Consider the following 15039-nt stretch of genomic DNA (forward strand, 5'->3'; position numbering starts at 1 on the left):
TGACAATAGTTGAATGATCTACTTTAGCAGTAAAACATGTAGTTATAAGCCATCAGTTATGTTTGATAGGTAAGACAATAATATTTCATAATTAGAAAGTTTCTTAGATGTCATCGAGCTCACAGTAGATCATTAATATCAATAATTCAAAATGAAACTTAATCCTCTATGGTTATCAATCAGGTGTAGCCCATTCTGTATGCTTAATGTGTTTTAGATTAGTTTCTTTTGTTTATATTTGTTCAGCTATTTAGCTGAATCCTTTGATCTGAATGCTCCAAGCCAGTTTCTGGCTTGTAATCTTAATAGTTGATACTGCACTACTGAGGAATATTTATATTGTGAGAAGTGGAGCCCTGGGGTTTTAAGCATGTTGGAAGAAAACCCAAGACCAAAGAAATTTCTTAATCTTGTGGTTAATCTGCAAAGCAGTTAAACTGCTTGTATATGGGAGCTCAAGTTATTGCTAAATTTATTGATAATGAGGTCAAAGTTGTGGTTCTAACCTCTAATTCTTCAGGAAAAATGATGTCCCATTATCACTACTCCAAGTCCTAGTCAGTCATCTTGAAATTGTCTGTAATTGGTTGAAAAACTTAAGATGGATTTTTAAATTTGCTTAGATTTATAATCAGTTTTGAGGTTCTAGGCCAGCTTTCTACATACCTGTTTTCTTTTTGCAGTAGTCCCCAGAAACTTGGTCTGTTTTCTTCTCTTGATGACTGCCACCATCCATCCCATGAAACTTTCTCCTCTGAAAGACTGGTTGTAGGGTCAGATAAATTCCCCTGGTTCTTGGTGTTAGGTTTGGAAAGGCCGTTAAATGACATCTAGCCCAAAATATATGTGAGGCTTAAATTTCCTTTCCAGCGTTTCCACCAAACGATCATCCAGCCTTAAAACTTGCTGTTCCTAAATATATACCTCTAATCCTCTTTTTAAAGGAATGTTTATCAGCTAAGAACTATGTGGGCATAAACACATGATAACAAAAAATAACAGATGTAGGAAATCACAAAGATTACAGAACCTCACAAAGTTCTTTCATTGTATCTAGTTTATAGGTACAGGCTCTTTTGCCAACATGGTAACTAAAGCCCCTTTTGAGATTCTGCTTTCTGCATTTATTAATAAAGGTGAGACTAACCGAAAATATGCTGATCTGACCTTGTCACATATCCCTGTCAGAAGAGCAGCCACCACAAATCAGTCACTTCCAGGCTCTTTTCAATCAAGGCAGAATAGAAGTTGTCTAATAATACCATTTGAGAGATTATTCTTGAGGAGCTCAAGATAATGTTTTATCCATTGCTCTTGGACCCTGACCTTGTAATGAATAATTGTTTCTCTTTGAGACATTTCATTACTGTTGGTCAAAAAAAGAATTTTGTGAAATCATGTTTTTGAATGCGCATTAATCATTTACAATTCTTAAGGAGTTCAAACCCTACACCCAGGGATTTTCCATAAATTATGACATCCAGATTTGAGCTTCTAAAGGTCATCAAACAACCAAACATATACTCCTTTAATAAAAGAACAGTTTATTTTAGAATCCCAAGGATTTCAAATCTCAAGGGTAGTGAAATGATCAGACCATAATAAAAAGTAATGATGTTTGAAGAAATAAAAGATAAAAACATAAAAATAAGCAAGTACTAAGAGAACATAAAAAAATAACCAGGCAGAAGAAATTGGCACTGAACTTTCCTATTTGCTATAAACACTTAGAAAATTGGATAAAATATATGAAGCAACTTTTTGTAGACATTTGACAACATGCAATGCAGAGTTGTGACTACTGAGAGAAAGGGAATAAATGAGGTGAGCCCTACAATGAAGCTGATTTTCCAGGCCACAGCACAGGAAGTATGGTGGTCTTAGTAAGCTGTGGAGATGGATCAGAGTTTGAGGAGGCTGAGATGGCTGAAATTTGTAAGCAGAGTAACGGAGAGGGATATACATAAAGAAAGAACTCTAAAAGTCTACAGGAAGTTCTCTTGAGTTTTTGCTGAATATTAAGCTGTACAAGTGTACTCCTTTGGGCAGTAAAGAAAAGCTGCCAGGGAGTTTTTAGCTGAAAAATTCTCAGAGCCCACATATAGCTGGGAGATATTTGAGTTCCAACCAGCCAGGGTGGAAAGATATCACTGAACATGTGGGCATTGAGTAGTTGTCTCAGAAAGGTGTCACACCTTAATAGTAGGTCTAAACTAGCATCAGACTAAAGGCTAATCTTTAACAAAGCTTTCCAATAAGCCTTGAGAGGATCAAGGTGATCTCTCAGTAACTTAGTTGTCTGCCAAATAAAAATTTAACACTCCCTAAAGGAAGAAAACAAAATCCAGACAGGAAATTGCCCAAGGCTGGAGAAAGGAGTAATGAAAAATTTCTCAGTACCCATACAAGCCTGGGAATAGTTTATGTTTCAACCAGCCTAAGTGGATGGGTCTTTTAATACATGGGACATTGAATAGAAAACTCAGTAAGATATTGCCTCAGTGTACGTGATGCTTAAGTTCATATGTGAACTTGGCCAGGTGATGATACCCAGTTGTCTAGTCACACAAGCACTGGCCTACCTGTTATTATGAAGACATTTCATGGACTTTAATCTTGAGTCAATTGATTCATGTATGGCTGATTACATCTACAATCAACTAAGGGGAGTGTCTTCCACAATGAGAGATGTTTAATCAAATCAGTTGAAGGCTTTTAAGAGAGAGGTGACTACTTCAGCAGTCAGAAGAGAACTTTCATCTTTGCTTCAGCCAGCCAGCCTCTCCTGGGGAGTTCATCAAAGACCTTCATTGGAGTGCAAGTTTGCAGGCTGCCCATGAAAGCCGAACTCATGCATTCCCACAGATGCATGAGACACTTTTATAAAATCTTATACTATTTATAGATATCTCATTGATTCTGTTTGCCCTGAGTAATACAACTTTGGTACCAGGTGTAGTTCTTGAGAAATACAATCTTAAAAAATGGTTTTTTGTGATTGGTTTTCTACTCTGTATATATTCAGAGGCACTAATTGCTCTGTTTCCAAAATCGAGATGGCACTGACAGTCTTTGGCATGAGTTGGCAATAGAGATACACAAAATATCACCATTTGATTCTGCTAATAATATGCTTATTTAAGTCAAGGATCTGGCCGACAGTTTTTTGACACCCTAACACAATTTTGTGGAGTTAAAAGCTATAATGATGTTGGATGATTATTCCTAGATATGCTGGATATGGTTATAAAAGAAAGGGATGAGCTGAAGGCTACAAATTTGCAGCTTAGGTGCCATATGAAAGACGTAAAAGCTATGTGTGTCCAGAAAGAAAATCTTATTTCCTGTGGCTGCTGACTTCCCAGAGTCTCATTGTATGAGTAGCAGATTTACAATGTAAACTAAACTCTCCACCTCTGTTTTTAAAGGGAGGGATGATTGGAGAGGAATGGGATCCTGAAAATTGGAATGGGGACATATGGGTTGATAATGATGGCAGTGGGGACATTAAAATTCTAGATTCTGCTGAGTCTTTGCTAGGTAAACCTATAATGGTCTGCCCTGAGGAAACAGCTGCCTACCTCCAGCCTGCCCTAAGGAAACAGTCACCCAATCTCCAGCCTGCCCTGAGAAGTCTGCTATCCAATCTCCACTTGAAGAGATTAAACCTTCAGTGGCTGCTAAATATGTAACCACCTCCCCTGGGGAAACACTCCTGTCTGGAGAGATTAATTCTGTTTCACCAGATTAAACTGCAAGGGAATGCTCTGAGGTAATTGCCTGAAACACACTTTTAATTCTTTTCAGGACCCATCCCCAATACCCCTCTTTTCTTCCAGGCCTATAAATAGACTAATGTCCCAATAGGCCCTGAAAGGTATGAGGTACATCGTGTAACCCATGAGGAGGTTTACTATACTTCAAAAGAACTGCATGAGTTTTCCAATTTATATAAACAAAAATCAGGGAAATATGTGTGCGAATGGATATTAAAGGTTGTGGGATAATGGTGGAAGAAATGTAAAGCTGGATGAAGCTGAATTTATTGATTTGGGCCCACTAAGCAGAGGTTCTGTAATCAGTGTTATAGCTTGAGGGGTTAAAAAGGGCATTAACAGTTTATTTGGGTGGTTGGCTGAAACTTGGCTCAAAAGGTGGCTGATTACCTAAGGTTGAGGTGATATAATGTAGATGAGGGGATCCAAAGGCTTAGAGAGATTAGGATGTTGGATTGGATTTATCGTGGAAGACCTGCTCACATACTCCAGGAATGTCCAGAGGACACACCTTTTACCAGGACTGTGAGGAATAAATTTGTGAGACTAGCTCCATCATCCCTGAAGAGCTCTGTAGTCGCCTTTCTCTGTAGGTCAGGTATTACTATGGGAACTTCTGTCACTTAGCTGGAGTCCTTAAATAGAACAGGGATTATCAGATCCCAAGTTGGCAGAAGCCATGAGGCAGCACTTAATCAGCAAGGACAAGGTGGGCTTGGCTACCATAATTAATAGCAGACTCAAAGCAACAGTCAAAATAATCTGACTCACAGAGACTTATGGTATTAGCTAGTAGATCATGGGATACCCAGAAATAAGATAGATGGGGAGTCTACTAAATTCTTGTTTGATCTGTATAAGCATAAGACTTCTAGTTCAAATGAACAAAAATCTAACTTGAATTACAAAAACATAGTGGTGTCACAGCCCCTTAATCAATTTCCAGCTTGAGACTATTTACAGACCCAGAGCCCCCTGAATGAAGGGGGAAGGCCAGGTAGCCTTGGGTAAGGACCCTGTTACAATGCCAAAAATTTATACTGTTAGTCTTCCTCCCAGCCTTCCTCCAAGGAGACCTATGGTCTTTTACCTGGGTAACGGTGCATTGGGGAAAAAGGAATGATCAGATATTTCAGGGAATATTAGACACTGGCTCAGAAGTGACATAAATTTCAAGAGACCCAAAACATCACTCTGTTCCACTAGCCAGAGTAGGGGCTTATGGAGGTTAGATGACCAATGGAGTTTTAGCTCAGGTATGTCCACAGTGGATCCAGTGAGTTCCTTGGTTCATTCTGTAGTTATTTTTCCAGTTCTGGAAAACATAGTTGGAATGGACAAACTCAGCAACTAGCAGAATCCCCACATTAGTTCCCTGACTTGTGGAGTGAGGACTGTTATGGCAGGAAAGGCCAGGTGTAAGCTACTGAAGCTGCCCCACCTAGAAAATAGTTACAGAAGCAATACCAGATTCTTGGAGGGATTGCAGATTAGTGCCACTCTTAAGGACTTGAACTCCTATTCAACTTTCCTGTTTGGCCGGCACAGAAAACAGGTGGTTTTTGGAGGATCACTGTGGGTTATCTTAAACTTAACCAGGTAGTGACTCCAATTGCTGATGCTGTTCCAAATTTGGTGTCATTGCTTGAGCAAATCACCACATCCCCTGGTACATGGTATGCAGCTGTTAATCTGGCAAATGCTTTCTCTCAATAGCTGTTAGTAAGGACCACCAGAAACAGTTTGCTTTCAGTTGGCAAGGCCAGCAGTATACTCTTCACTGATCTATCTCAGGGGTATTTCAACTTTCCAGCCCTATGTCATAATCTTGCCCACAGGGACCTTGATCATTTTTCTTTCCCACAAGACATCACACTGGTCCATTATATTGATGACATCATCTTGGTTGGACCTAGTGTGTAAGAAGTAGTGACTACTCTAGACTTATTGGTAAGGCTTTTGTATATCAGAGGATGGGAGATAAATCCAACAAAAACACAGGGACCTTCAACCTCAATGAATTTCTAGATGTACAGTGGTTGGGGTGAGTGGGGTGGTTATGCAATTATCCTTAGACTCAAGGCTACTCTGGACCTGCTATAATAAAGCTTAAAAGCAAGACTTGAAAGGGTCAAATTGATTCTAAGTAATAAAACTACATGCAAGAGTAACAATCTCAAAATTAAAAATACAATAAAGCCTAGCACCAAAAGTGAATAAAAAACACTAGGTGTTCAAAAAAGAAAGAAAATACAATCCAGCAGAATATCAGTCAATAGAAACAGATCTAGTAATGATAAACAGTAGTAGCATAAAAGGCAGTATAAATATATATGTTCAAGAAATAGATGAACGCTTGATCATGATGAAGAGAGAAATAGAAGTTTTAAAGACCTAAATTGAATATTTAGGGATTAAAAATACAATATTTGAAATAAAAATACACTTGATGGTATTAAGAGCAGATGAAACACTGGAGAAGAAAAGGTTCATGAATTTGAAGACCATAGAAATAAAAGTTGGCCAAAATAAGAATTACAAATTGAAAATCCTGAAAAAAGAAACAGCATAAATTCTGTGTTTCAATATCACACAATCTAATATACATATTCCTAGAGGGAGGAGGGAGAGGGACAGAAAAATATTTGAAGAAATAATGGGAAAGAATTTTCCAAATTTGAAGAAAACCATAAATTTGCAGATCCAAGAAGGTTAACCTACCCCCAAGGAGAACAAACATAAAGAAGACAATTTAATGACACGTCATAATTAAATTGTCTGGAAACCAAAGGTAGAGAGAAAATATTAAAAATTGCCAGAGTGAAAGGACACATTCATTGTCCTGTAATGATAAGAGGAATGAATAAAAGGAACAAAAATAAGAGTAATAGAACATTTCTCTTCAGAAACCATGCCAGCGAGAAGGCAATGGAGCAGCATCTTTCAAAATGAGGTGAAATAAGGACTTTTTTCAAACAAAAGCTGAGAAAATTCATTTCCAGCAAATATGTTAAAGAAAATTCTTTAGTAGAAAAGAAAGAAAATGATACAAGATGGAAATTTGGATCTGAACAAAGAAATAAGGAGACCAGTAATGGATAATATTCAGATAAATGTTAAAGACGTTTTCTCACTTTAAAACATTTATTTAACAGGTAATTGACTGTTTAAAGCAAAAGTAATAACACTGCATTGTGGGGTTTATAACTTACGCAGAAGTTTGTACTGTTTCTTAGCTGAAATGTCATATGATGTATAATGACAATAGCAGTAAAGGAGGAAAATGGAAGGAAGACTATTTATGAATTTGTGTTATAGTATTTGAAGATACTGTGATAAGGTGAAGAATGCAAATTGTAAACTTTAGAGCAATCTCTAAAACATAAACAAAATAATAGCAGAGTTAGAGCTAATATACCAATAGTGGATTTATAATAGAATGAATATTTCTCAATCCAAAGGAAGGCAGGAAGAAAGAATCAAAGGAGTCAGTACATCAAGAAAATGCGATCTTAAATGTATGCAGAACTTCAGATGTATGAAGGAAAACCTGATCAAACTGAAGTGAGAAATAAACACATCCATATTTATTGTTGGAGATTTCAACATCTCACAACAACTGATTGAACAAATAGAAAGAAAATCAGTAAGGCTATAAAAGTCATGAGCAACAGGGTCAATACATCTGACTTAATTGACATAGAACACTCCACTCAATAATGGCAGAATACTGCACATTATTTTCAATTGTACATAGAAGATTTACCAAGATAGATTATATTGTATACCATAAAACAAGTCTCAATAAATTGAAAAGTATGCAAAGTAAACACAATATGCAAAGCATGTTCCACAGTAGAATTAAACTAGAAATCAATAACAGAAAATATCTGGAAAATCTCCAAATATTGGGAAATTAAACAATGCACTCATATAATCCATGAATAAAAGAAGAAATCACAGGAGAAATTAGAAATTATTTTGAACTTACTGGAAATGCAAGCACATCAAAGAGTATGGGATGCAGCGCAAGCAGTACTTAGATGGAATTAAATCATTATTAGATTCTTTCTTAGAAAAGAAGAAAGGCCTTAAATCAATAATCTAAGTGCCCAGCCTTAAGTTAGCAAAGATGAACAAATTAAACACAAAATAAGTAGATAGAAGGAAATTATAAAGATGAGAACAGAAAAATGAAATAAAAGGCAGACAAGAGAAAATCAATGATAAACCTCTATGCATAATTATTAGGAGAAAAAGAAGCCATAAATTACCAATATCAGGAATGAGAATGGGGACATCACTACAGATCTTAAAGACATTAAAAGGATAAACAATAACAGTTTTTCACCTGTATGAATTCTTGAATCTTCTAAGTCTTCTACCTTGAATAAATGTTTTTCCACTTTCTTTACATTTCTGGGTATGTACTGTGTGTAAAAAACTGTTATTGTTTATATGCCAGGCACTGTTCTAGGTTCTTCGAATATGTCAGTGAACAACACAGACCAAAATCTGTGGATTTTGTATTCTGGACAGTGCCTCCGTTTGTTGCCTTTCTAATCTCTTTATATAGACAAAGCATGTGGGTATGGATGGGGATGGGTGTTGTGGTGTGACAGTGCTGATTGTATTGAAATGGTCGCTTTCATCCAGTCCAAAGGGAGAAGGGATTGGCTCCACAGCTTGAAGTTTGGTGAATTTTAAATGTGGTGCTTTTGTTGCTTTATGTTCTCAGCTAAGGCTTTCGTCACCAATTTAGGGAAAACGGGAACCACCTTACTGACACTGTACACTGCATGGGAAATGGGAGTGGTGGTGTAGTGAACAAATACATCCCAGTCTCTTTTTAGACCCTCGCTGGTCTGAGAACAAAGGTGGTTCTTACTGGAACAAAGGGTAGGTGGATGTATTTCCTTGGTCTAGAGAATGGACAATGCCAAGGGTTCCCCCCCCCACCTTTTCTTTCTTTAAATGTGTCTTTCAATATGAGCGTGCTAAATACTGAAAACCATATTTCCAGATAGTAGAGGCTCCTTTTGGCTTCAGTTTCAATTGCTAAATGCCTGATTCTCATTTCCCAATTCAAATTTTCAAGAGAAAATATCTAATTTTTCAAGCATTTCTTTTCTTACCAGGCAATGAGATGTTGCATCGCTGAGAATCGATGGTTGTTGCTCTCCCTGTCCAGGCAGCTGTAGTCATGAGGGAGGAGGTGGGGAACAGGTCCAAAGAGACCTGTTCCTTCCACCAGGACTATGTGAGGGCCTCTTCATTCTTGAGGGGCTCTGGACTGCCAGAGACCATGAACAACAACTGGTCAAGACCACAACGATTGTTACGGATTGAATTGTGCCTCCCCCAAAAGTACCTCAGAATATGACCTTATTTGGAAATACAATTATAACAGATGAAATTAGGCCAATTAAAATAAGGTCATATGGGATGTGTTAGCTAGATTCAGTTGTCAACTTGGCCAGGTGAGCATACCTAGTCTTGTTGCTGCGGACATAAGCCAACGGTACGTGAACCTCATCTGTTGCCAATTACATCTGCAGTCAGCTAGGAGGTGTGTCTGCTGCAATGAGTGACGTTTGACTTAATTGGCTGGTGCTTAAATGAGAGAGCGCCAAGTAGCACAGCCTAAGCAGCTCGGCATTCCTCATCTCAGCACTCGCAGCTCAGCTCAGGCCTTTGGAGATGCAGAAAGAAGTCACCCTGGGGAAAGTTGTTGGAACCCAGGGGCCTGGAGAAAAGACCAGCAGAGACCATCCTGTGCCTTCCACATAAGAAAGAGACTCAGTGGAAAGTTAGCTGTCTTTCCTCTGAAGAACCAACAAAATAAATCCCCTTTTATTAAAAGTCAATCCGTCTCTGATGTGTTGCATTCCAGCAGCTAGCAAACTAGAACATGGGAGTAGGGTGGGTCCTTAAAACAATATGACTGGTTGTCCTCCCAAGAAAAGAAAATTTGGGCACAGTCAGATAAAGGGGATAATACCATGGTACCAGCAAGCCACTATCAGAAGCCAGGAGAAAGGCATGGAAAGATTCTTCTCTATAGACTTCAGAGGAAGCAGGCCTTGATTTTGGATGTTCCAGCATCCAGAATGATGGTAAATTTCCATTGTTTTTTGCCACCAGGTTTGTGTTACTTTGTTATGTATGCCCTCACAAACTAAGACAAGCATCCAATCCAAATTTCTCTAAATGAAGTCTACACATACTATGCTTAACAAAAAGAAAAAGCCTAGCTCTTTCTTCCTAGACAGAAGCGGGAGGATGGGTCCCATTTAAGAACTGAATCAGGTCCTTATTAACAGTAGAGTCAAAGTTTCAGAAGGTCATTGTGTGGTTAAGAACTATATGGGCTGCTAGATTCTCATTTGCTAAGAGTAAATGAAGTGCTAATTCTATGAAGAAGTAGGCCTGTAGATTATGGGGAAGTTAGAAGAATTTGTGTGGCTTTCCTTTGACAGCATAGTGTGAATCTGTGCACACAGGGTAGGGCTGTTGGAGGTCCAGACAGGGTCTGCATTGTGCTGGGCTAGTTTACTTTTTTTTGCCACTGCTGAGGATGAGGGGAGAAAGGGATCCTTTTGGATGCTTCAGGTAAATCTTCTAGAAAAGAAAAGGGGAGGCTGCTCAGAGCCACTTCTGCTTGCTTGGGTCTGGTCAAGAGAGTAACAGGAGGGTTCAGTGTGTTTCGAGCACTGTTTCATCTGTACCCGTTAAGGCCCCAGATTCTTGGATTCAGTGTCTTTAGCCCCAAAGTCACATGTTTCTCAGAAAGTATTGTTTGGCCTATACAGTATCTTCCCTTTATGGTTACAGTTTTAATTTAGTTACCAGCTAAAACTTAGGCAGTTTCAAACCCCCCAAATTTTACACTCCCCGCCTCTTTCGAAAATTCTGGCCCTGCAGGACTTGTATTTTTTTGGGGGTGACAGTTGACTGAGGTGAGTAGCTGCTGTCCTTTTAGATGAGCCAGCGAATGGTACAATCATCACGCCCCTGGAGGCAGGCAGCCTTGTTTTGAATCCAGCCTTCTCAGTCAAGCTAAATGATAGCTCACAGTTTATCCACGTTTCAAAGCTCAGGTTTCTCATCTGTAAATCTTCCCTCATTAGGATTAGTGTCATAATAAGTGAAATAATCAACTTTAGCTCTTCATGGTAGCCTGCACTTAGCAAGTCCTCTATGAATAGACAGCAATTTTCATTGACATCTTCACCATTATTATTATTGTTTATATATCTAAGACAGGAGAGTAGCAGGGGAATGTAAGTGGTCTGGACTTTTTTTTTTTTATTTATCATTTCAAGGTAAGACATTCATTTATTCCCTTTGGTAATTCTTTGAGCTGTTTTATGCACCCCACCCTCTAAAGTTATTCTTTTCACCTATCCTCTGTCCTGCTGAGTCAGGGCCTATTTTTTCTCATTCTGTCTTCAGTGTTGATGATCTTTTCATGTATTTTTCTTTTATTTCAGTTTCTATCTTTTAATATTCCACTAGTTATTCACCTATTTTTTTCTAGACTTTATTATAGATACTTTAAAAAATATTATAAAAATTTTAGATATGAGACTAGTCATATTACCATTATTTGGGCAGAAAAACCTCTTTATAACAGGGTTTTTATGCCTTTAAGTTGAATTTAAGATTTTGTTTCACTTTTTTGCTTTAATGTTCTCAATAATTTCTATAGAACACAGTAATAATCCCTGCAAGAGCCTCACTCCACACTATTTTATTTTTCTTTAAAAGAAATAAACAAGGAAGGAAAAAAAGTAGCTTAATTCCATTTTTCATATCTAGAAAATACTAAATTATACTACCATTTTTCTAATAATTTGTTAGAAATTGACTTTATTAAATTTTGATAATGACCCCATACTTAAAATATTCTTGATATACTGATAGACCAAGAAAAAGTGCTAAAAGCTAATATATCATCTAATTTTAGTTTTTATGCAAATTAGCAAGTCTTTTCATGATAAAGGTAGCTTAGGGCAAAGATAATTTGGTATAGATTGGAAGTTATCTTCCCTGAAAGAAAGAGAAATCTAAGAATCTAGTCACTCTTTAAAAATGTGTGCCAGTGTTTATTTAGAATGCCTCTATTTTATTCAAAAAAAGAACAGTATATTTCACCAGCAGGAAGTAAGTGTACTCTCAATATAAGTGAGTTTAACACTCCTTCTATGGTTGTCCGTTGCAGACATTTGGATCCAAGGGAAGAATCCAAGTGAGAAATAATAAACATTGAGTCCCTGATGATTCACTTAAGTCATGTTCAAATAGTTGAAAGCTTCTAGCGGGAGGAAGCGTTGCTGTTCCCCCAGCTGGCTCTGTGCTTATTTCAGTGCTCTAAAGAACTTTGTACTTGGCAGCTGTGCTCTGCTGAATCAGGCTGCGGGACAGGAGTTGATGCTCACAGCACCGCTGACCAGGGCTGCTTTACTGAAGCTCACCGGGCGCCCATCAATCACAAAGTGACGGATGCAGCCTGTGAAAGGTTTGCTGGGGGCCAAGCGTGGTGTCAGTAGAGACTCTGAAACGAGAAAGGAATAGGAACAAAAATTGCAGTTGAGGCATTCTAAACCTAAATATGACCTCATGGTAAAAATACACATCATAATCATCATTGCTCATATCATTAAGATGATTTGCATGTCAAAACTGCAATAGAGTCATAATTTATTCATTTCTCAGGAACATTACCTCCTTTTGAAGCACTAGGGACATGTGGTCATTTTAATGTTTTGCCATGTAGTCCATGATCAAACTTATGTATATAATTCAGCTGTCTTTCAAGGTTGAAATTTCCCTCAACAGTGAATTTTCATGATCTACCTATGCTTTTTAGGGTTAATTTCACACGGACCTAACTTATTTTGTGTCCTTTGCTGAGATGGGGAAAATAAATTTTAGCCTCCACACATTTTTTGCACTTTGTTAATGTTTCTATTTAACTTATATCATTACTCTTCTCCACATTTTTGTCAAGCTCATAAAATATAACGAGAAAATGAATTCAAATAAGGTAAATTTTAATTTTGCTGAGCCCAGGGTTTAAGAGCTATAAATAGGATAATGAAAACTGGCTCATCTTTGCATGGACACAGGTGAACTGTGCAATGCCAGGGCATTGTCCCTATCTTAATTGGAGATCTAGAAAAAGCCGCATGCTTATTAATTGTACAGACACAAATGTGTTGAGATGATAGAAGCAATATCATTTAAATCAATTTAGATAGCTTAGAAATACCATGAAATTAAAATCCATTTCATCAAAGCTTATTATGTGCAAACAGCTATGTGAGCAGTCACAGACAAAAAATGGAAAACATTTAGAAATCAGTAACTCAGGAAGGAAGATAAAACAGGACAGCAAATTAAACATCATCAAGCAGCTGTAATAAGTTTTCTAAGGAATATAGATTAAAGATTTGCAAAAGCTTTATACGGAAAATAAATCATGGAACTAGCATTTCATATTTTGAATAATTACAAAGTTTTAGATTTAGAAAGGGCCTGAGAGATCAATTCCCCCCCTTTTTTTGTCTATAGAGCAGTAAGATTCTCTATATTTTTCAAGTCTGCTTAGTGCACTTCATTATAAGAATAAAAAAATGAGTGAACAGAAAAGATTATAAAGGGTAGAAACATCTAACTCTGCTGCTCATTTTGGAGACTAGTTTTAGAATATGAGTTTTGATTCTGCCTATCTTACCACACTTTGGTTTATTTATTTATTTATTTTTTTACATGGGCAGGCACCGGGAATCGAACCCGGGTCCTCCAGCATGGCAGGTGAGTGTTCTTGCCTGCTGAGCCACCATGGCCCACCCCACACTTTGGTTGATTGGGGAAGTCTGCTGGAGGAAATAATTCATATAGCAATTATTGCCTGCATATAATTTACCACACTGTTAATTGTAGTTAGTGACAGTAAAGTGCCCTAGAATCCTAAATAATTGATTTAAAAAATCAACACATGGTTGTAAGAGAGAATGTTCTCCAGGTAGAAAGCTTGACTAAATATAAAATCCAGGATTTTCAGTAGAGGAATAAAAGGTCAGAGATCCGTGTGTATGGGTTACATTAAGTTAAAAAATTCTTTAACTTTTAAATTATAATATAGTAATTTGAATTACTATACAGCTGACTTTTTTGGTGTACAGTTCTATAAATTTTAATGCATTATTTTTTGATGGATAGAAATAAAGAAATCAAGAGGGTTCTACTTGGTTTAAGAGAACTGGTTGGTAACTCAAGAGAATTTAGTACATATAGGGACTTTATTTATGCCCAATTTCCTTTATCCTTTCAAATATCTTGTTTCTGATGTGATTTAAGTAGAATTAATCTTGAACAGCTCAAAATGATATAATTAATTACATTCAGCTGAAATTATAATTGCTTTTGTTCTAGGCTTTCTGGTATAAATCCTGGATGGTAAACTGGGGCTGGTGGTTAAGTCCCTGTCCTGCTAGTTCCTGTTTGTTGGCTCATTAGTTAAATTTTGCTATTCACCATGTGTCTTGGGCAGCCTGAATTTGGCTTCAGGTATATCTTTCCTATTCAGTCTTAGCAACTCAGGGAGTGAGCTTAGCAACTCCTGCAGTGAGGGATGATGGCAGTGTGTGACGCTGGACTCAGACTACAAAAGCAAACAAACAAAAATCAAAGAGCCAAATATTTGATTGCATGGGTAAGCACTCCAGATTAAAGTAAAGAAAAAATACTATAACTTCTTTGAGGGAGTGCCATGCTTGTTTAGCCCATCTCCTGGTAGCATAGCACTTACTAGACACTCATGCTACTCATGTTTGTGATGTGTTGTATGAAGTCATGCTCCCTCCCAGCAGCAGCGCGCCATTTAGCTTCCACAGTATTCCACACGTGCTACGTCAGTGGTATGCAGGACATCCTAGGTTGAGGGGTTGGGTGTGTGGAGCATGTGTGTGGATAAGTAAAAGACTGAGCCATCCCGGGGGAGGAGAGGCTGGGGACATTTTTCCATGAAAAGATACCAGGGAAGTAAAGAAGAACATTTTCCAGAAATTGAGGGTCTATCCTGGAGCAAAAGAGCAATTGTTTAGCATAGAGGGAACTGTAAGTCTCAGAAGGTATGGGAATACCCAAGAGTCCAGGGGCAAGGAGGGGCAAGGCAATCAAGGACCTTGCAAGACATGACGAATTGGTCCTATAGGCCTTTGGGAACATTAGAAGTATTTGAAACTATTTTGTGAGT

General features: G+C 37.7%; 1 protein-coding gene across 2 annotated transcripts in view; it reads right to left on the reverse strand.

Moving 5' to 3' along the window:
* Positions 1–11871: 11871 nt before the first annotated feature.
* LAMA4 (laminin subunit alpha 4) overlaps positions 11872–15039 on the reverse strand; it is a 147237-nt gene continuing 144069 nt past the window's right edge. For both annotated transcript variants that reach the window (XM_077162698.1, XM_077162697.1), the window contains exon 38: positions 11872–12333. In XM_077162698.1, coding sequence (XP_077018813.1) covers positions 12188–12333 — 146 coding nt within the window. In that variant the 3' untranslated portion in view covers positions 11872–12187. The remainder of the gene's footprint in view (positions 12334–15039) is intronic.

This window comes from Tamandua tetradactyla, chromosome 5 (assembly GCF_023851605.1).
Source record: "Tamandua tetradactyla isolate mTamTet1 chromosome 5, mTamTet1.pri, whole genome shotgun sequence".
Taxonomy (NCBI): Eukaryota; Metazoa; Chordata; class Mammalia; order Pilosa; family Myrmecophagidae; genus Tamandua; species Tamandua tetradactyla.